Here is a 21,644-nt window from a genome sequence, read left to right on the forward strand (position 1 = left end):
GAGGCCGAATGAGAGAAGCACAGGAACCTAAATTTGGAGTTAGATGACCAGTTGTTTCGGTGTCATTGGAGGGGAAAAGGGGGCATGCGTTGGCACAAGTTGGTGCTGGCTTTAAACAATGTTGTGCGGGGGGGTCTGTCCGGATGTGGTAGTCATCCACTTGGGAGAGAATGACTTGGTGCAGTGTAAGGGACTGGCACTGGTGAAACAGATGAAGAGGGATTTGCTGGAAATTCGGAGGCAGTGGGCGGTGTGTGAGGTCATCTGGTCGGAATTCATTCCTAGACGATGCTGGAGGGAGGCCTGCAGCTATTGACAGGACACGGAGGAAAATTAACAGGGAAATGCAGGCTTTCTGTGAGAAGGAAGGCTTGGGTAGGATGTTTAGGTATGGGGCAGTGTATTTTTTCATGGAGGAATGGCGTGCATTTGTCACGATATGGGATGGAGCTCTATATTGTGCAGCTGAAGGAGGCGTTAGATAGGGCTCTTGGGGTGCGCAGGTATCCGAAGGTGCAGGGTACTGGGGGGGTCGAAAGCCATATATGGCTTTCGAGTGACGCTTTTTCCTAGTTTAAGGGGGGTAGGATAGGAGGAATGAGGTTTCCTGGACAAAGGGGGAGGGAGTGTACATATGGCAAGCGTTTAAACAGTTGAGGCAGGCGTTTGGGTAGTTGGTAATTATGTATATGCTGTTTGTGGGGGAACATTTTAGGGGTGGGGCGGGGGTTGTGTCAGGTATGTATATATTTAGTTAGGCCTAGTTTTGTACGGCAAAGTCCAAGGATTTGGTATTGTGGTAAGATGCACCTGTTCCCAATAAAGAGGCTTTTATCACACACCTTATATTGTCTCCGGTCGGTCTTTCCCCCCGTTTCCCGATGGGCCCCAATGGGGCTTTGCGGGGGTGGCCGACCGGAGGGAGGCTTGCCACCCCGGGGAATTTTGGTCGGTCGGTCTTCCCCTCACCCCCCCCCCCCCCGTCTCCCGATGGGCCCAAATGGATGTGGTGTGACCTTAGGGGTGCAGCCTTCGGGAACTCAAGTAAGCACAATAGGGCCTTTCCACATGTCGTACACTGTTCCTATCTGGGAACAGAAATGGAGGTTGTGCCTCAGCCTTTTTCCCCCACAGTCCTTGAAACTCAATGCAATGGTCCTTAGCAAATCTATAAAGGATGACTCCACACAACAAAAACGTGGACCATTGACCAGTGATGACAGCCACCTTATCACCATTAAAAAGATACCCGATGGTGAAGTAAAACTGTTTATTAGGATAAGTACTAAAGTAATGTCCAGTGGGAGAGCAGCCCCAGGCTAATGACGTCTCTGTTAAACAATGTTAGTTCATATAGATCTATACTGTGATATGCACCTAAGGCGATGATGTTCGTGTGCATAAATATGAACATTGTGTAGTTATTACACGTCACTCTGGTCTGCATTACCAACTCTCTTTGTGTGAAACCTTATGGACTTGGAATGTGCATAGTGTGAATTATGGTCTAAATGTCTCTGTTGATTGGCAGACTTATGCAAAAAGTACATAGGAGGGCTACCACATCTACCTCTATAACTATTTCTGCGTTCCTCATTCTTCGCACACTTTCTTCTGCAACAATGTCTGCTTATTTGTATTCTCTGAAAGGTTATATTATTTCTATGATGTGCATTGCAGATTTGTTTTCAATTGTTTGTTCAATCTGGTTCTTTGAATTTTATGATTACTGCTATATTCTGTATTTGCTGTAAATATCAATTGATACTTACTTATCAGTAACTGAGCATGATTTATGTTCCATTATCTATACTTATAAATGTATAGGGTGTCTAGTTGCCAGATTTACTAACCTTTCATGTAACTCAGTGTAGCAAGGCAACTTGTTGCACTGCGATGCATGAAAGGGAGAGAGCAGAAATGCGCCATATCTAATAAGACATGGCGCACTTCTGATTTCTCATAGCGCTTCCACACTTAAGGAAGCCTAGCGCCAATGCAGTCACCCTTCCTACACAAAACCAATGTCTTGAGGCATTTTTCCTCTTTCCATGTGTGCTGCATGCATCACGCATAAAAAGATGAAATAACGAGAAGAAAAAAAAAAGTTCTCCTCGTTACGCCATCCTCTGGGAGGTGTAGCGATTTTAGGCAATCCCAGGATTACACACCTTTGTAAATCTGGGATTGTGTAAAATGCATTGGAATGCCCATGTTCCACCCATGGAATGCCTCCCAGCTTTCTAAAGCTACACAGGGCGGTGCAAATCGCCCCTTGTGTGACTTTATAAATATTTACTAGCATTTTGCATCATGAATACCCCACAAAAGCGGTGTAACCATGACACAAAATGTTAGTAAATCTGGCCTCTAATCTTTAATGTATCTGTCATTACCATCTTAAGATGGCCACGCCAATGGTTTCTGATCGTTAGATAATTATTCTAATATTTCCCATGGGAGTTTTTAATTGTGTTAAAATTATTTAATTTCTTTCTTAAAGAATGAGTTGGAGAAGTTATTTTTGTGGATATCATTAGAAGATTGCCTGTCCCTCTGTGACACCTTTCGATCAAGTTTTACTTCCAATATGGCCGCATAATGCTGTCTAGTTGTTTAGACCCGAACACACCTTCAAAATGGCTTCCGTTTAGCTGATATTCATGAGCAGCACTACAGAACCGCATTGAGCTATGAATGACTAAACCATTCTCTTTTTATAATTGGTAAGGAATATAGTCACCAGTTCTTTCACAACATTTCTATATGTGATTCTACATACCACTTGCCACAGTCCTTTGTTGTGTTAGTAAAACCATTTCTGTCTTTCCAAATCTGCTAATTTGAAATAAACAAAACTTGTACTCTGATGGCCAGGTAGGTGAATTAATGTTTTTTCTCTATATCTAGTTAGTTCTGTATTCTTAAAAGACAGGCAGATATATTTTAATTTAATGTGAATAGCATAATATAGTGAAAACACAAATCATGCACCGGAAAACTTGCCACTCCTTGGCTTTAAAAGAGGACTACTTTCTTTGTGGTGTCTCATATCTAAATGCATTGAAATTAGATTCAGATCTAATTAATTAGCCAAAAGGATCTATAAACAGTGAAAAACACCTTATCTTAACTTCTAGTATATTTGTCACATGTTGGTTTTCAACTTATCGACTTAATGAAATTAGCGATTTTTTGGGGAAAGTTACAAGAAGGTGCAGATGTATGGAACTGTGGGGTTTCAGGATCTACACACCTGCAAAGGTCCAGGATGGCTGGCAGGCTTGTGTTCATATGGTAATTGCTGAAGGTCTGCAGGTGAGAGAGGCAGCTATGAATGACTACATTGAACAGGAGACCGTCTCTCCATGATTTAATTTTGCTCTGAGAATCAACAGCAGGATGTGGCATAAAGGGTCCATCTCATTACCATTGTTTCTGTGAACGATTGTTTTCAGAAATCATACCGTGATTATGCTCCAATTTTAAGTTGGGTGAGGGAGAGACGTAATCATATGGGCTTGATTATTTCATGCAGTAGTGTCTGGGATCTGAGGGTGATGAAGAACACTACATGGGTCTGCTTGCAAAAATTATCCTCACCTTTTTTAGGTCTCGCCTACCAGACAGTGCCAGCTGCCTTTTGGCAAAAAGCCCCAATGTCTGCTTAAAGTGGGTTCAGAGCCTGGTCATTGTTCACTATTTGTTGGTTTTATTGTTACTCTCATTTGCATGCTTTACATTCGTTAGCTTATGTGGGCTTTCTCATCGTACTTTGTCTTCTTGTGTTTGTCCCTCCTCGGAGCAAGACCGCATTACTTGTATCCTTCCACTGCTCACTTTTCAGGCTTTACTTCCCTTGTGTTGTTTTTTTGTGTCCTAGCAGTTCTCCTCCCCAACTCTATATTGCTCTCGTATGCCTGTGTTTCTTTTCTCCCCATGCATTCTGTGTTGATATCTCTTGTCGTTTCCCGCACCCACACCATCTGTGTTGCTTCCATGCCGCCACCTGTCCTTCGTGTATCTTCCATTATCCTCACCATCCATGTTGCTTCTGCCCATGCAGCCCTCCGTGTTGCTCCCCTTGCCCTCCATGTTGCTTCCTCATCCCCTACCCACTTCCTTTCCCGCTATTATTTTCTTTTTATTTACCCTTCCAACTCGGATCAGTAAATACAAAGGAAAAAAAGCCCGCGCCATTTTGTAAGCGAGTGCATGCATGATGTGTGCCTTCGGAATGACTGAAGCTTTTTTCTTTTTTAACCGTGCTTTATAGCATTTGGGATCATGTACAACCTTGCTAAAACCAATGGCAAAGTCAATAAGTCCCACAGATGTGACCTGTTGGCTTTGCTAATGCTTGTTTAGTATACAAATCCAAAATTACTTTGTTTGCCCAACTATATGTAGCAATGTGAAGGAAATAATTCCATTACTGAAAAGAAGCAATGTGCACGTTTTGAGCAGGTCGAATTTGTTCAAGGTCAAGTCTCTATTGATGGTTTGCGGATTGGTATACAGACAGGGACCAGGAGCACATAGGCTCTTCCACAAGTTACAAAACTCTACCTGGAGACTTTCAGCTTTGGCATGGGGACGACCCAGACTGCGTGCTATCAACCCTTCTAGTTACCTGCGGTCCTATGTTGCAAGTATCAAATCTGGAGTAAATTTTGTAGTTGGAGCCAGCCACTTGCGCAATGCAGCCGGGGTTTCCCAAGTAGATGTTGTTCCGTTCAAGTTGTGGGAGAGATTGCCTGGGGAGCTGGATCTGGAAGTCTGTGCGAGTACAGCTCACGTTCATGGGAGCCACTGTGAAAAAAGAAGAGTGCACGATTCAGCGGCTGCTGCCTTGACTTTTGGATCTGGCTTGACAGTGTAACTATTTGCAAGATGCATTTTTACCAGTTTTGAGAAATACACATAGAATAGGCTTTGGCACCACCCAGAGAAGCATCGCTCTCTCACTTCATGCGATTGGCTATTGGGTGTGTCATTACAGTTTCCACTGGAATGCATGAGGGACTACTTTACATGCAAAAGGTTCACTCTGTCATCACATTGTTACGTTCATCTCTTGATCACTGCATTTTATACATGAAGCAAGTATTGCAAAGCCAGTAGAGCTTACCTTAGACTGTTAAAACACTTTGTGAATTTATTGCGTGTCAAAAGCATTCGTGAATGCATATGTTTGTATGTGGTGGCTCACTAATACCAAACGTATTGGCTTTGCCAATGCTTGTTATTTATTATTAGCAAATATCGACCTATTCTTTTAGCGCCTGGCTTTTAAATCATTTAGGCCTTGCACTGTCAGCAACCTACAACTCAACTCATTCGAATACCTCACTTGCCATTTACCCTTTCAGCCCCCCCCAAAAAAAATCGATATTTCCTGATTGACAGATCATCTAGAACAAATAAAATGCACATCTCTGAAATCACTGACCTCATCATCACCACGTCATGTACCATTTGTTCTCAGAGACTTTAACCTCCCAATAAACGTGTCTGCAAAGAAACCAAAGAAGTTCTGCTCAACCTCCTCGAAACTCGAAACTTCTGAACCTCAAGAAACACAATACTGAACCAGCCCACTCCTAAGGAATTACCCAGGGCTGCCTCTAGATATTTTGGCACAACAAATGAGGTAGATTATTTGCATCCAGTCAATGCGAGGCAGGAAGAAAAGAAGGGAGGAAAAATAAATGGCGGTATGAAAGAAAGGAAAGAAGGAACTTAGGAAACAGAGAGAGAAGGAACAGAGTGAAGCAAGAGTAGAAAGAAAGAAGGGATAAAGGAGAAAGAGAGGTTTTACGAAGGAGGGAAGAAAGGAAGGGAGAAGATAGTAAAAAGAAGGAAGAAAAGAAAGGAATATAAGAGAAGGAAAGGAGAGAAGAAAGAAATGAGAGGAGGTACACAAAGTAAGAAATGAAAAAGAGAATGAGAGGAGAAAATGAAAGAAGCACAAAAGATGAGAAGGGAAGAAGAAAAGGAAGGAAGGCGAGGCAAAGATAAGGGAAGAAAATAAGGGGAGAATGAAAGAAGGCAAGAAGGAGAGGACAAGAAGGAGATAAGGACACAAAAGAAGAAGGCTACTCATCGATTACAGCTCACGGGGCATTTTCATCGGACTGCTTTGACAAACGCTGGATTGCTTGCCTTGTTGGTTCCTGGTCGCGGCACCCGCTCCTCGGCTGTGCTGCTGGACACGCCCACACCTCTGCGGGACTGCGAGGCAGTTCCTAACACACCTGCAGCCTCTTCCCGCAGCGGCTACGCCCCCCTGCCTGGCAAAACTATAACAGTTCGTAACACCCGCTTCGCGGGTGCTACTCATCGATTACAGCTCACGGGGCATTTTCATCGGGCTGCTTTGACAAACGCTGGATTGCTTGCCTTGTTGGTTCCTGGTCGCGGCACCCGCTCCTCGGGTGTGCTGCCGGACACGCCCACACCGCCCAAACCGCTGCGGGACTGCGAGGCAGTTCCTAACACACCTGCAGCCTCTTCCCACAGCGGCTACGCCCCCCTGCCTGGCAAAACTATAACAGTTCGTAACACCCGCTTCGCGGGTGCTACTCATCGATTACAGCTCACGGGGCATTTTCATCGGGCTGCTTTGACAAACGCTGGATTGCTTGCCTTGTTGGTTCCTGGTCGCGGCACCCGCTCCTCGGCTGTGCTGCCGGACACGCCCACACCGCTGCGGGACTGCGAGGCAGTTCCTAACACACCTGCAGCCTCTTCCCACAGCGGCTACGCCCCCCTGCCTGGCAAAACTACAACAGTTCGTAACACCCGCTTCGCGGGTGCTACTCATCGATTACAGCTCACGGGGCATTTTCATCGGGCTGCTTTGACAAATGCTGGATTGCTTGCCTTGTTGGTTCCTGGTCGCGGCACCCGCTCCTCGGCTGTGCTGCCGGACACGCCCACACCGCCCACACCTCTGCGGGACTGCGAGGCAGTTCCTAACACACCTGCAGCCTCTTCCCGCAGCGGCTACGCCCCCCTGCCTGGCAAAACTATAACAGTTCATAACACCCGCTTCGCGGGTGCTACTCATCGATTACAGCTCACGGGGCATTTTCATCGGGCTGCTTTGACAAATGCTGGATTGCTTGCCTTGTTGGTTCCTGGTCGCGGCACCCGCTCCTCGGCTGTGCTGCCGGACACGCTCACACCGCCCACACCGCTGCGGGACTGCGAGGCAGTTCCTAACACACCTGCAGCCTCTTCCCGCAGCGGCTACGCCCACCTGCCTGGGAGTGTTAAAAACAGGCTACCCATTCCGCGCGGTGGGACGTGCGTGAGACGAAGCGCGGGGCTAAGTCCGGGCAAAGGGCGGGCCCTCTGAGGCCCTCAGAGACCGAGCGAGGCCGGGCAGGGCCTATTCATTTCGATTTATTGCTTTTGAAAGTTTTTTGTTCCTTGATGGCTCTAAGTCCGGGACAAATGTTGATCGAGAAGGCTGGGTGTAGTATCAATGGTCCTCTTGATAACTACTTTACAAAGGCTCCTGTTGACCAAGATAAGGAGAAAACATTGGCAGCTCGTAGGGCAGAGCGTCGTTGCTCTGTCGAAAGTATTAAGAACAAAGCTTCTGCCGTTTCTCCAACCAAAGTCCTTTCGATTACTCTAGGAGGTACCTCTTCTAATGAAGATCCTCTATGCTTGGAAAGCTTTCCATTGTTGCTACGTGACTGCACTCCAACACCCTTGGGCCACACAGTTCAATCTGCAATATACATTACACCTCCTAGATCGATATTGCCTGAGGTTGACTTGCCTACCCGGCCTTCGGCCCGGCCTAAACAAGTTTCAAGTAAGCAGAGGAAACCTGTGCAGGTTAAGAGTCATGGCCCACCGCCTGCAAAAAAAAGACGGAAGGGGGGGCTCTGCAAAAGCCTAAGGTTAGTCATTCGGATTTTGGTAAATCTTCTAAAGCTATTAACAATACTGCCAAAAATCCTGTTGTTGAACAGTCCAACAAGACAATCCCGACTACCCTGCCACCGATTCCACCAGTTGTTCAACCAGTGAATATTATTGTTCCAACTGATACACCAGAAGACCCTCTACAAATGGATGTTTCTACCGTTGCTTCACTTGACAATATGGAACACCTAATTAGGTCCTTCATCCTGCCTAATATCGAGAGACTGAGGAGGGTGGAGAAAAAACTTGAAGCGATTGAGGCGGCAGTTATCAATCACCAGGGTCCATCTAAGGTTGTGGGGAGTGGGGTTCCAGAACCTTTAGTGACGGTGCCTACATGTATTACTGGTGTCCCAAAAGGTACTGATCAACCGACCACATTAATTAATTCCAAGCACCAAAGGGCTCCATCTCCGTAACAGACTATTAGAACAGTTCCTACAACAGTAAGCATAGCGGCGACGGGATCTGCCAAACCCTCATTGGGGATCTCGCAGCAATATACAAGGGGTCCAACTAGACACACCAGGCCACCTTCTCGTAGAATCCCCCAAGTAGAATTGCCCCCCGAAGCCGCCCTGTATGTGGTTGTTTTGATGGGGGTCCCTAGCCTACCAACAAATAAGAGGGAGGGGTATTTCCAACTTAAAAATAAGATCATGCACTGGTTAGCTCAATTTAGACCACTATCACATGACATTGATGGTGATATTGTGCATGTTAGACGCCTCCCCTGGTTGGGCAGCAGGGTTAAGGATATAGATGGCGATTTAGTTGTTATTAACTTTAGAGACCCTCGAGCTGTTACCTACATTTTGAATTGGCCCCAGGGTGGAAGCAGTAATTCTATTATACCGCGCCCCTTGACTTACTTTTATCCTAGATCTCGGGTTTTTCCTCCTAACCACATTGGCGCCCAGTTACCGAACCAAATTGCTCCCTTAATGTCCATTAACTCTGGGTTCCCGCCAGAACCTCCACATTATCATCCTGTTGCTGACCCCTTTGGGTGGAACACGGTACCTCCTAGGTCTTTTAGAAATTCTAATAGGAGGATGGAACATCTAAGACCCTTTACACCCTTGGAGACAGCAAACAGGTATGATGTTTTCTCTGGTTTGGATAATTGAGATTGAAGACCGCAGAATGACCACCGTATGATTGGTCACATCAATGCAACTCAAACAGAGGAAACTGAGGGTGGTTGTCAACTGGGGGAAAAACTATTAGATCTAGTGCTGGAGTGCTCAGGTACAACTTATCCAAAACATACTACACAGAGCAAGGATGGTGATTCAATACGGAAGCATACTCCTGTTGTGGAGCAAGTGGTCCAAGCTTCTATGCCACCTAGGTTTAACCAAGGGGAGATATTATTGAAGCAGGAGGTGTTTTGAATACAAGGCTGGTGGCTGGTGACCCCGCTTCTCCTGTAGCAAGCCCTATTTTAGGGGCTTGCAATAGTGTGGTTTCGAAACTGGGGGCACCACCAGTAGGGGAAAAATCAGCATCAGAAGGGGAAAGATCAACCATGAAAAATAAAATAACTTTAATATCTTGGAATATAGCTGGTTTGATCAAAAATCTTTCTGATACTGATTGGTCCAATTACATAGATGCTTGTGACTTTTGCTTGTTCCAAGAAACTTGGTCCCTTGAAATACCACATAGGGTGGGATTCAGGACGTATAATATCGCGGCAATTCCATCAGCCAGGGGCAGACCATCGGGGTGGCTCACGATTTGGACTAGTGTGTCCTTGGAGGCTAAAATCACACAATTAAACATAGACTCCGCAGATATACTGGGCCTCTTAGTTAAGCCGAAGGATGGAAGGCGTATCGTAGTGTTTAATGTTTATAATCGTCCTTGTGGGTTATCGAAGGAATCTGTAATTTTCGATAAATTGGATAAATTCCTTACCGAACTTGTAGAGGTGCCTAGTAGTATAATAGTATGTGGTGATTTTAATTGTAATTTTGAACCAATTATAGGGTTGGGAGATGTTTTTTCAGATGAGGATAGAGCCAATAATATCCCCCCCTTAGTATATATGGAGGGTGTAAGCTGTACGACTCTAGCGACCCAGATTATGAGACTGGTATCAGTTCATGGTTTGAGGGCCTGCAATGGCCGTTTTCCATCTGATTCGCCGAAAGCCCCAACTTTTGTTAAAAATAATCATCATAGTCGGATTGATTATATCTTGGTTTCTTTCGACATTTGGCCCTTCTTATTAGACTTTGCAATCGACCCTAGATATGAAAGTGACCATCGCCCGCTGCTTTTGTCAATGGACTATAGATTAGTCCCTAGCTCCAAGATTCCGATGGAACAAAACATAATGGACAATACAACTACTGCTGGCCCCTTAATAAGTAACAACAGGCGATCCCTTAAATGGGCTAGCTTACTAAGTAACAAGGAGGCATTTTCCAACATCTACTCACTTTTTGCGGATATTTTTTCCAAACATTTGCTTCAACTAGTTGAGGGTGAGGTTTTTATTAGTTTGCACAATGAATTTTTTAGAGCCTTAGTACCACTTGTGACGAAAATGCCGCAAAAAAAGGTTGCATAAAATTAATTCCATTGGTACCAAACAATGGTACAATAAAGAATGTCGTAATTGCAAGAGTAAACTCTTAGAAGCAATTAAGAGCAACACACCCCATGCAATTAAGACCCTAAGGCAAGAATATAGGAGAGTGCAGCAAAAGGCTAGAACTGATTGGGATGAGGAATGTTGGGAGAATATGCTAGCAGCTGTTAAAGCCAAGGACAATGTTGGTTTCTGGCAACTAGTTGCCAACGAGAATATTGGAGGAAGGTCACCGGATGATGTGTTCATCAACGAGCAAACTTGGGTTGATCATTTCACCCACTTGTACAAGGCTCCAGACAGTGATAAATCAGCTGCTGGAAATAGCTCATGGTTGGTGTCATCAATAAATATCATAGAGTTTAGTCTCGAGGAAACTGAGCTAGCATTAATAGCTGTGAAAAACGGTAAAGCCCCAGGCTTAGATAAAATACCTGGGGACTTGTACAAACACGAGACCAGTATCTGGGCGGTATACATAAACAAGCTTTTTAATATATTAGTTGCCGGTGGGGACTTACCACACAGTTGGCGGGGAGCAGAAATCATTTTAGTTTTTAAGAAGGGAGATAGATACGATCCTTCTAACTATCGTCCCATTTGTCTTTTAGACATTTTACCCAAAAAAATTTCAAGGCATCTTTTCAATCGGATGGACATATGGATTGATGAGAATGAGATCTTTACTAAGTTCCAAGCAGGTTTTAGACGGAACATAAGCACGATAGATCAGGTTTTTAGGTTTTGTTGCATTTGTTGGAAATATGTTTTTTTATTAAAGGGACATATTTATGTAGCTTTTGTTGACCTTAGGGCAGCTTTTGATTTAGTTTTGCGGGATCGTTTATGGGATTGTTTATTTGTACTGGGATTACCAACCTGTATACTCCAGCAGATTATACGATTACACGATAATAATTTTGCTAGAGTACGTTGGGGCCCGAAAGGGGAATTAACAGAACCCATACCTATCGGACGAGGAGTCCACCAAGGATGTGTGTTGGCTCCTACACTTTTTTCTTTATTTGTCAACGACATCCCAGAATACCTAGATGGGTGTAATAATGACTCCCCAAAGCTGAATGATGTGAGGGTCCCCTCCCTCTTATTTGCGGACGATACAATCCTGATCTCGCAAATGCCCATGGGCCTTCAAACCCTTTTGAACACTTTTAAAACACACTGCGACTCAAAAGGCCTTGAAATAAATGCAAAAAAAAAACAAATGTATGTCCATAAACCCACATAAAACTTTTAAAGGGCAATTTCTTCAAGACAACCAAAGGCTTGAACTGGTTACAAACTTCTCGTACCTGGGTGTTTCCCTAGATTCAAAAACCTCATGGAGTACGCAAATTGAAAAGAGTAAAACTATATATAATCAGAGCTCTTTACCTATTATAAAGCGCCATGGGGCTAGTTTAAGTAAGTCCATTTCACAAGCACTAGAAGTTTATAAATTCAAGGCCCAATCTGGTGCTTTATATGGAGCAGAAATCTGGGGTACAAATGCAGGTAACATCTTTACGATTAGTGAAAACAATTTTTTTAGAAGGCTTTTGAGAGTGCCCAAAAGTACCCCACTCGTACCAATGTTTATGGATCTAAACATGAAACGAACAGATCATATTGCATTACTTAGGCCACTATTGTTTTGGGTCAGACTCTGGAGCACTCCCGAACTTGCAGATTATAGACAAGGTATCGTAGAAGTCAAGAGTCTGGATGCTTATAATACAAACCCCTGGCTTAAGCATGTTAACATATGGTTCCATCGGATAGGCCTTGCTCATTATTGGGACGATCCAGCTTGTTTAACACAAAGATGTAAGATCCAGGTTAAGAACCAATTCTGGTTCTATATAACACACAATTATCAAAACAATCATTCATGTGGATCCATCACACGCAGTTTTCTTGATTTTAAGGATACTCCACTGTTTGAAGAATTTTTAAATGAGATACAACCAGCTCTAGCAAAAAGCCTGCATTTAAAATTTAGATATGGCATACTAAAAACAAAAACAGTACTAGCTAGATGGGATAAGGTCTCAGGGCAATCAAAAAGTACAAGTTGTACTTGTTGCCAACTAAACCTAAGAGAAGATGACAGTCACATATTGTTCTTCTGTACTGCCTATGACCAAGCTAGGAGAAGATGGATCAAACCATTGTGCAAAGCCTTAGGTATTCGGTCACACCAGGAAGCATATAGGATTGTTAAAACTGACACTGGATGCCTTACAGTGTTTTCCTTTAGCAGATTCCTATTGAATGTTGGGTATACACGGAAAAACTTGGCTCTTGATCTATAGATATCAAATGTGTGTACAGTAGATTCAGGCTAGGTTGCCCTGACACATGCTGGCGATGAAAACTGTAATATTATTTGATTTTTTATTATTATGCCTATTTTAAAATGGATGATTTTTAATGTTCTAATTGTTGAAATGTATATATCTTGCTTCCAATTGGTGTGTTGTATTCACTGTGCTTAATGTATTGTGTTGTAATGCATCTTTTATGGCCGAAATGAGCCGAAATAAAGATTAAATGAATGAAAGAAGAATTAAAGGGAAGAAGAAATGCAGAAGAGAATGAAAAGCAAAAAAGAAGAGAAGAAAGAGAGAATGCAAGAAATGAACAAAGGGGAAAGAAAACAAACAAGGAAGGAAGTGGAGAGAAAGACAGAAAGAGCGAGAAAGGGGAGAGAAATGAAAAGAAAGAAGTGGAGAGGAAATAAATAAAAAATTTAAAGAAAGAGAAGCAAAAAGAAAGGGAATCCTTGCTGCTGAGCTGAGGTCGGTGCTGGTCACAGGCTTTGGGGCTTACCAATAGGACTTGTGGACCCAGTCACCTCTGTGACCCTTGTTAGAACTCGGTGCAAGGGAGAAAGTTAGGCCTGTACAGAGGAAAAGGGCTGGCAACTCCGAAGTGCCCTACAGGAAAACAAAAGTCAGGACAGGGGCTAAGGGAATGGCCAACGATATTAAAGACCTTAAGTAAGGACTGATTGTGCCCTGCTCGAGTTTAACCTTTCCACTTTCCAGCCTCTGGTGGATAATTCATCTAACTTTCCCCCTACGACACATACCCCGGCTAAGTCGCTGGCTTCAAAGATAAAGGACTTTGTAAGGAAATATTTGAAGAACTCAAGGTTACTTAACTTGATGACACACTCAGTGTTAGAGTCTGCTCCCTCATTAATAGCCATACATGGAAAGGAGTTTTAGGGCAAGAATTTGAAAGTCCAGTGCTACCGGAAAATATTGTGCTTATGGAGCCTCGCCTCTCTTCTTCGCCAAGTTTTTTACAAGTCCCCCTTTTAAGTTTACCTCACCCCAAGGAAGAGATTGGCCCCAATAGAGTGAGCCTTGAGGGAGGTGATGGTATTCAGGGTTCATCCTTTCATTCGTTCTCCAATAAATTAGATCCGATTAGTAAAGAGACGGCGAAGGATGTTTCCTTGAGTGAAGAGATCCACCCACAAAGATCCATTATGATCAAAACCTTCTGCTTCTAATTTGGATTTTTTAGTGACAGGGCCCTCTCCTATGCTGGGTGTATACTCCTCCTGATGCAAAAAACATTGTATGACATCCTGGAATCTAATGATATATTGAAATCTCAAGGAAATCTCCTGAAGGAGAGTGCATTGAAAGTAAAATCAATTAATTCCGGTATGCTATATTTAAGAGGACCTGTAACTTTGTCAGAGGGGGGCAGTGTTGAAGGTGAGCCCATCCTAGTATCGATGCCCGGACGGCTGGCGCAAGTCGCCTCTTAGTTCCCATTCTGAATAGTTACCAAAATAAAGAGACGGGCGCTGGAAGCAGGAGTCACAAGAACAGGATTTATTACTCATGAGGAGAGCCTGTCATTTCGGACACTAAACAGTGTCTTTCGGGAGGTGCTCTAACAAGTGAGCTGAAACATCGTCTTTTATACCTTACAAAACACTTAGCATTACAATCACGACATTGTGAAACACGGAAAAGACATCCCCATGATCCTCGTGTCAATCCTACCCCACATATGTTCACAATAGGGACCCTTGACCTGCTGATAAGAGGGGAGGGTAATCACGCAGCTGAGTGTTCCGCCAACTTTTAGGATGTGTGCGCCTGATCATAGCCCAGGGGGTGGGGTGGCCAGGATCAATAGTGGGTCCTTTGAAGAGGAGTGATTCCATACAATAAGCAGTAAACAGTATCTCCTGGCTTAGGCGATGACCTCAGACATGTGTGGACAGTCAATCGCGGAGGGAGGGTTTACTAACAGAGGGGTTATTCATGAAAGGAAAGGAGGTGCTGGTCAGGCGCGGCCATGACTCCCAAGGACAGGGTCTTGCAGAAGAAGAAGGTTTATGACTTGCCCGTGTGAGGAAGAAGGGGAGGGGGGGGGAAGAGCCGGGGTGTGCACAGGGACAGAGTCGCACAGAGGGATAGGTCTTATGACCCGTACATGAGAGAGCGGGGGCAGTCAGGTGCAGCTGGGGAGGGCTATGTCAGCCGAGGCGAAGGATGCTTCTTCAAGAGGAAATGGGGGGTTTGCGTGGGTCAAGCAGGAGGGTTGCCTTTCAGGGCAGGGTCGCGCAGAGGGAGAGGGTTTCATGGTCTATGCATGTGAGAGGGGGGGGGGGGTTCAAATACGTGCAGAAGGGAAACCGGTGATTCTAATGAGCAGGCAAAAAGGGCCAGGGTGCCTAGAATGGCTGTCATGTACATATGGGTGCGGGCTTTTGCTGGCGGAGCGATGCGGTCAATATTTTACGGTATTCATGGTGCTTACAGGGAGAGGAGCGGGAAAAGGGAAATGAACGTCGCTTATGTACATCAATTTTTCTTATTTTCCACAGTCGCCCCTTTTTACATAACAGAGTTCATTTTTGTAATTGATGGGGGTACATATAAACAGGCGCGGTTGAAGAATTAGCGTTTGTCAATATTAACATTTGGCATATAATCATGGACAGTTGATGTGATGGACAGAATGCAGCACATAGGAGATTGCATTTGTCGAGTTCCTAACATTCAAACGCACTACATAGCATAAATGTTTCTGACTTAAAAATGTGACCAATGAACATTTTGACCAAGTAGTTGAGGGCGGAATTCAGTTCAATACACAAGATCTCTTCGTCACAGTGTCTTTTTATCAGTGAGCCATCACTGGTAGGCTCTAGTCCGTATCCTTTCGTTGGCGCTGTTGAGCACCGGCGGTGGAGCTATAGGTCCAGCTCGTATTCAACCTTTCGCGTTGCAAGGTGCGGTCTGTCCTCTGCTGTTAGACCACAGTCCTGTTTCCTAACCAGTCCTTTTAGTGGCGCCTTATGCTCGGCACCTATATTTCCGTGGCAACACCCTATTCCCACCTGAATGCCGTTCTTCCTTTTGGCGTGAAGTCACATGGAAAAGAGGGTGTGTGTGGTTCAAATAGTCGATAGGAGAGAGGGCGGAGTTGGGTCAGAGTTCCTGGGACACACCAAAGGGACCAGGGGAGCAAAGGATAACAAGCAGGCAGGCCCATCAATCGGGCCCAAAGAAGGGGGACGGAGACTCCAGGCACACGTGGGTTAGCAGACGGAGGGCTTCAGGGCGGCCCGTCATTTTTCATTTTCCACGTTTGAAATTGCTGTCTCGTCCCGTATCTTGTTGCTCTGCAGCTCCACCTTTGGTCGAGGTCACACGTGTCTCAAGATCTGCAGCCAGGCTGTACGTCACGTCCGACCCTTCTCCTCCGGTGATCGTAAATCTTTGAATAGGTACAAAACAAGCTTTTAGAGAACTGGCAGAAGAAGACATTTATGCATGTGAATTCCTCCCTCAATCCTATGCACTTGGGAGATACGCTCATCGGTCACAGTCAGAGGTCTATTACCAAGCAGTGCATATGTCGGCATTCCTGCTGAGTTCATGCCAAGTGTATTCATCGTCTATTCATGACATAAATGGAGAGAAATAAGACTCCCATCAACTGCGCATTTCATCAATTTCAACATTTCGGAACCTCCAGTGGAGACTTGCCTTTCAAACCCGAGCCTTTAACAGTCTAACATTTCCCTTCAAGGCTGGCTAACCTTTCCGAACAGGGCGGGGGCGCTATCATCGATAGTCAGGGTAAAACAGGTTTTTCTCGAGGGACGACAGTTACTCATGGTCATCATGTTTATATCCGGGACAGCAGCTGGGGTCTATCAAATGGGGCGGGGATGCTTCGAGCGTTCGCGCTTGGGTGCAAAGGGGGTGGGGCAATCTGGGCATTGGGGGTCAATCTAGACGTTGGCGTTCGTCTCTGATGAACAAAAAAAATAAGGTGCCATTGACATACAGTTCCCCTATAAAAGGCCAGATTGGGGGACCTTAGTCGTCTTACCTGTCCTTTCCTTCTCAGCCAATTCGAGTTCATTCATTTTGCAGAAAGGAGAGGTAGTAATATGGCGAGATACAATCATTTTAGTTTCGGTCAATTTCGCTGAACACCTTCGCGTTCAATAAGTATCCAATCAGGCTGGTGCCAGCGAGGCACAATTTTACCATAAAAAGGAAGAGGAAATAGGGAGACTCTCATAGAGAGTGAGAGTCGTCCGCAATCTAAACGAGCCATTCGGTACACGTATGACATGTAGAGAGAGGGTGAGAGAGGGAGAGAAAGAGAGAGAGAGAGATAGGTAAGGGGGGGAGAGAGAGAGAGAGAGACGTGTACGAAAATAGGTCATTTAGTGCGCTCACAACACAGAACAGCAGGGGGGGTCAGGTAACGGAGAGACGCAAACAGAGGGAGAACATAAACCCCTACAGTACACACACACAAACTCAGACGAAGGAAGACAGTACATGTATTATATATATAAGACATTCACAACAAAACAGAAAACAATTGTTGGCCAACAAGATCTATTTTTATATCCTGCGTATCTTTACTATCCTATTTACCTACGTGCTTAGCTCTTTTTACCTTTCCCTCCTTTTCCTTCTCGCTTGTTATTTCTGCGAGCGTTCTCAATTGCCAATACTTACACCTCGGTCAGTCGATCAGAAGTTAACCTGGTCGCGCTATTTACCCATGGTTGGATCTTAAACCATTTTTCAGTTTCTTCCTTTGGTGGGAAGTTCTCCAGGCTGAGGCAACGGCAAGTATTGATCGGGAGAACAGTCGGACAGCTTGGCTATATCTATAAGAGTGTGAGAAGGGGGCAGTACATTTTGAACATCAGCAACATTTCTAACTTCCCAGACGGGTGGTGCCTTGGTAACCCTTACCCATGCACTCTTCTTTGTCCTTTCCCTATCTAGTCAAACGTCTAGTTACATTATCTAACATGCTATTTCGAGTCAATTTTCGTCATACAGTACCCGTCAAGTTTCTATGTCAGTCCATCCTCCCAGTCGCTACGTTCTAAGGAGGAACAGTCATGTCTAAGTCTACGTCTTTAAAAACTCATCAACATAAGGACTATGCTCAGATTCCCTTCTTCCCTTTTCGTCGGTTGTTCGATCATCGCTCTTCCACACTTCAGTCGTCGTTCCGACGTGACCTGCAGAAGGGAGGAGAAAGAAGGGGGTGGGGGCAGCATTCAAACCACATCAGCATGCAGTAGTCCGAAAATGTTTTTACCTACCACATACTCGACCTATCTCCACGTAGTGCATTTCTCTACCATCTCGGCGTTTAAGCCCAGAGGGACCAGTAGTGTCAGATAGATAATCATTGACGATCCGCGTATCTACATGAGTTACTTGGTCGCGACCCCTTTTGGTTGTGTGCAAGAGTGGCGGTCAGGTGGCATTTCTGTGGGGTCGTTTAAGGGCGTCTAAAACACTTTTCCGGCTGCCTGCGACACATAATGTAGCTGCTAAATATCGGGCCCTTTTTAACCTTCCTCCTTAATCATACTTTTTCTTCGCTCACAGTAGTAATACATTCAAAACTCATTAATGCAACCGCTACAATTATACTTTCTTTTTCAAAATACTTTTAATAAAAAGTGTTGGTGTATAAATACGGGCCTACAACCCAGTGGACCGGCCACGGAGCAGATTGGAACTGTACATAAGAAGAACGAAGTTGGTGGCAGTTCATTGCATAAAGTGCGGCAGTGCAATAAAATCGTATCGAACTTTCCTACAGAGCAAGCATGATGCATGTCAAGAATTCCGTTTTTCAATTAATTCATTAATTCATTATCCAAATGCTCACTTAGTGCCTAAATTACACCAATTCATTGCTCCCAATCATAATTAGTACCCACCCTAAATCAGTTCATTGTCCAAACACATGATCAATATCTGTCTTACATCGCTTTCTTCTCTAAGCACATAATCACTATCCATCTTATCGACTTTCATTGTCCAAAAATGCATACATATCTCAGAGCATCAAAATTCGAGCAATCCGGGCGAACAGGGAGTTCAAAAGTTTCGTTTCGCGTATCGGCGCCATTTTGGGCGAGGTCAGGCAGGTTCCAGTATAGTCAGAATGTCTCAAATGACTCGTGGTTGGACCAGAACCTCTTTTGGCAGTTCAAAAAGTTTTCGTAATGGGGTGGCAGATCATTAGTCAAAAAGTGGGGAGGGAGGCAACAATCTTTTCCTACCGGGTCATTCTGGTGTTCCACCGGAACTGAACAAATCTGTATCTTTGCAGGATTCTAGTCATTTCCAAACTGAGGCTGGCGCCGGCAGGAGTGCGCCGACGTCTCGTGGCTCCATCGGAGGACAGGGCGGGGGGCGCCTCGTGGAGAGGTCGGCCCGCCGGGCTCTTTTAGAATCTTCAAGGTCGTGGAGTACAGGGTGTGTGCCCATCCCGGGCAAGAAAACCCGCTTTTTGATATGGACCCCTTCTTCAAGCAGGAGTGTTGGGGTGTCGCTGGAAGCCTCCACCTGGAGGGAGGTGGGGGAGGCTCGTTCGCGCCGCCTCCCCCTTCCAGCGACCCCGCGCCGTTCCTCGGCTCCACCGCTTTGGTACAGCCATGCCAGGCAATGAAGATGGGGGGCGGTCGGTGGCTGAGGCAAGACATCCCCCCCTTGACATGTGGCGGGACTACCTGCAACTGTCCAGGCGTTGCCGTGTGGCTGGACTACCTGTCACTCTCAGGCGTTGACATGTGGCGGGACTACCTGTAATTTTCCCGGGCCGAGTGCAGTTGCAGCCATTATTGCGCAAAGAAGCGCCGCCGTCCTCGCCTTGGCTTCGGCCTTCGATGAGAGCCGGATCAGGAGAGAGAGAGAGAGGGGGGGGTGGTCGGTGGCTGAGGCAAGACAGCCCCCCCGTGGCCTGCAGGGCAGCAGAAGAGGGGAGAAGGAGAGGTCATTACGATTTTTGGGCCGTCCGCCCCACAGCCTCCCCTTCCGACTGCGGCCAGGCGAGCCCTGCATGCATCGAGGCCTCGCCTTCCGGATGGGCGTAACCGCGGACCTGTTGCACTTCGGGAGCTTCCAGAATGGGGGTAGGTACCTATTGATTTGTATCTATTTCATGTGACCGTTATTTGGGCGTGGTGGGCAATGAGGCAGACATGTTTGGAGCAGGAGTAGGCAGCGGAACCTAGCTACCTCGTGGCTGTCTTGCTGTCAAATTTTTCGCCATTTTATATTTCTTATTACGAACTGTTTCTAATGTTTCTTATTTTTAGTGAAGTCGAAAGCTCATCAGGGGGTTACTGACTTAGCCTGATTTCTTTTTATTTTTATTCTTCTTTTCCTTAGCGTGTTTCGAGCTAAAGTTTCTGTTAACAGGGTACAGTGATCACTTCATATTTTTATGTGTCCTTTTCATTAGGGGTACTCCTGGACGGACCAGACGAGTTACCTCCAATAAATGGTCCGGGGTGGAACTAGATTATCGATCAAAGGGGAACATATATTCCTTCATTAGGGTATCATCCTGGACAGACCAAATGATGTACCTCCACTTACTAGGGTAGCCTCCTGGACGGACCAGATGGCCTACTTCCAATAAATGGCCCATGAGTGGGGAGCATATGTCCTCCATAAGGGTAGCCTCCTGGACGGACCAGGCGAGCTACCCCCCAAATAAACAATCAATCAGTGGGGAGTGGGTAGGACTGACGAAATCACAAAGGGGCATAAGCTACCCTTTACTACTTGCAAAGACTAGACAGAATATTTCTATTCCACGTTGTTTGCAAATAGAAAATACCTCAAACAATACAATTCCTGGAACAACAATGTCCAGGCAACCAATCAATCAGTGGGGAGAAAAACAGGCATGACGGATTACAACGGGGACAAACGTCTGCATTACCTGCCCTTCGCTATCTGTAAAGGAAGACAGAATATTTCTATTCGTCTCTGTTTGTAGACAGGGAAGATCTCAAAGAGCAACAATCGATTATTAATCGATTTCAAACAATCAGTGGGGAGAAAGGTAGGCCTGACGAAATCACAAAGGGGCATAACCTACCCTTCTCTATCTGCAAAGAGGGACGAACGTTCCTATTCACCGCTGTTTGCAAACAGAGAATGCCTCGTTCTCGAGAAGAGAACCAATATTTCAAGTAGCATCCAAAGCTAAATGAACCAATAACAACAATATCAGTATTCAAATACCGATTCCAATACAATCAATCAATCAATCAGGTGGATAAAACCACCCTACCAATCAGGCGTAAAAACACCCTACTTAATCTTACCCGGACCGGACCATGCGGACAGTTCTTCGTCTTCCCCTTCCAGCGCCCGATCGTTCTCTTACTCTATGCAGCATTCCTGTGGGATTCCAGTCAGGACAGTAGGTCACTCGAGAGAGGTCCGTTCAGAATCGGTGAAGTTCATTCAATCGGCAGCCGGACGAGGGCCCTCTCAAGGCAGATATACTCCGATCATTTAGATATTCACCTCATCGTCTGGATCTCTCTTACTGGACCTCATGTCACTGATGGACCCCGCGTTGGGACGCCAATTGTTGAAGGTGAGCCCATCCTAGTATCGATGCCCGGACGGCTGGCGCAAGTCGCCTCTTAGTTCCCATTCTGAATAGTTACCAAAATAAAGAGACTGGCGCTGGAAGCAGGAGTCACAAGAACAGGATTTATTACTCATGAGGAGAGCCTGTCATTTCGGACACTAAACAGTGT

At 45.3% G+C, this 21,644-nt stretch overlaps 1 protein-coding gene across 1 annotated transcript in view; it reads right to left on the reverse strand.

Moving 5' to 3' along the window:
* The window catches only part of CDCP2 (CUB domain containing protein 2), a 304,534-nt gene that overhangs the window by 27,801 nt on the left and 255,089 nt on the right, over nucleotides 1-21,644 (reverse strand). The window contains exon 5 of the mRNA XM_086936204.1: nucleotides 4,634-4,812. Within this exon, the coding sequence (XP_086792330.1) occupies nucleotides 4,634-4,812 (179 nt within the window). The remainder of the gene's footprint in view (nucleotides 1-4,633; nucleotides 4,813-21,644) is intronic.

The sequence above is a fragment of the Lissotriton vulgaris genome, chromosome 1_1, assembly GCF_964263255.1.
Source record: "Lissotriton vulgaris chromosome 1_1, aLisVul1.2, whole genome shotgun sequence".
In the NCBI taxonomy this organism is placed as follows: domain Eukaryota; kingdom Metazoa; phylum Chordata; class Amphibia; order Caudata; family Salamandridae; genus Lissotriton; species Lissotriton vulgaris.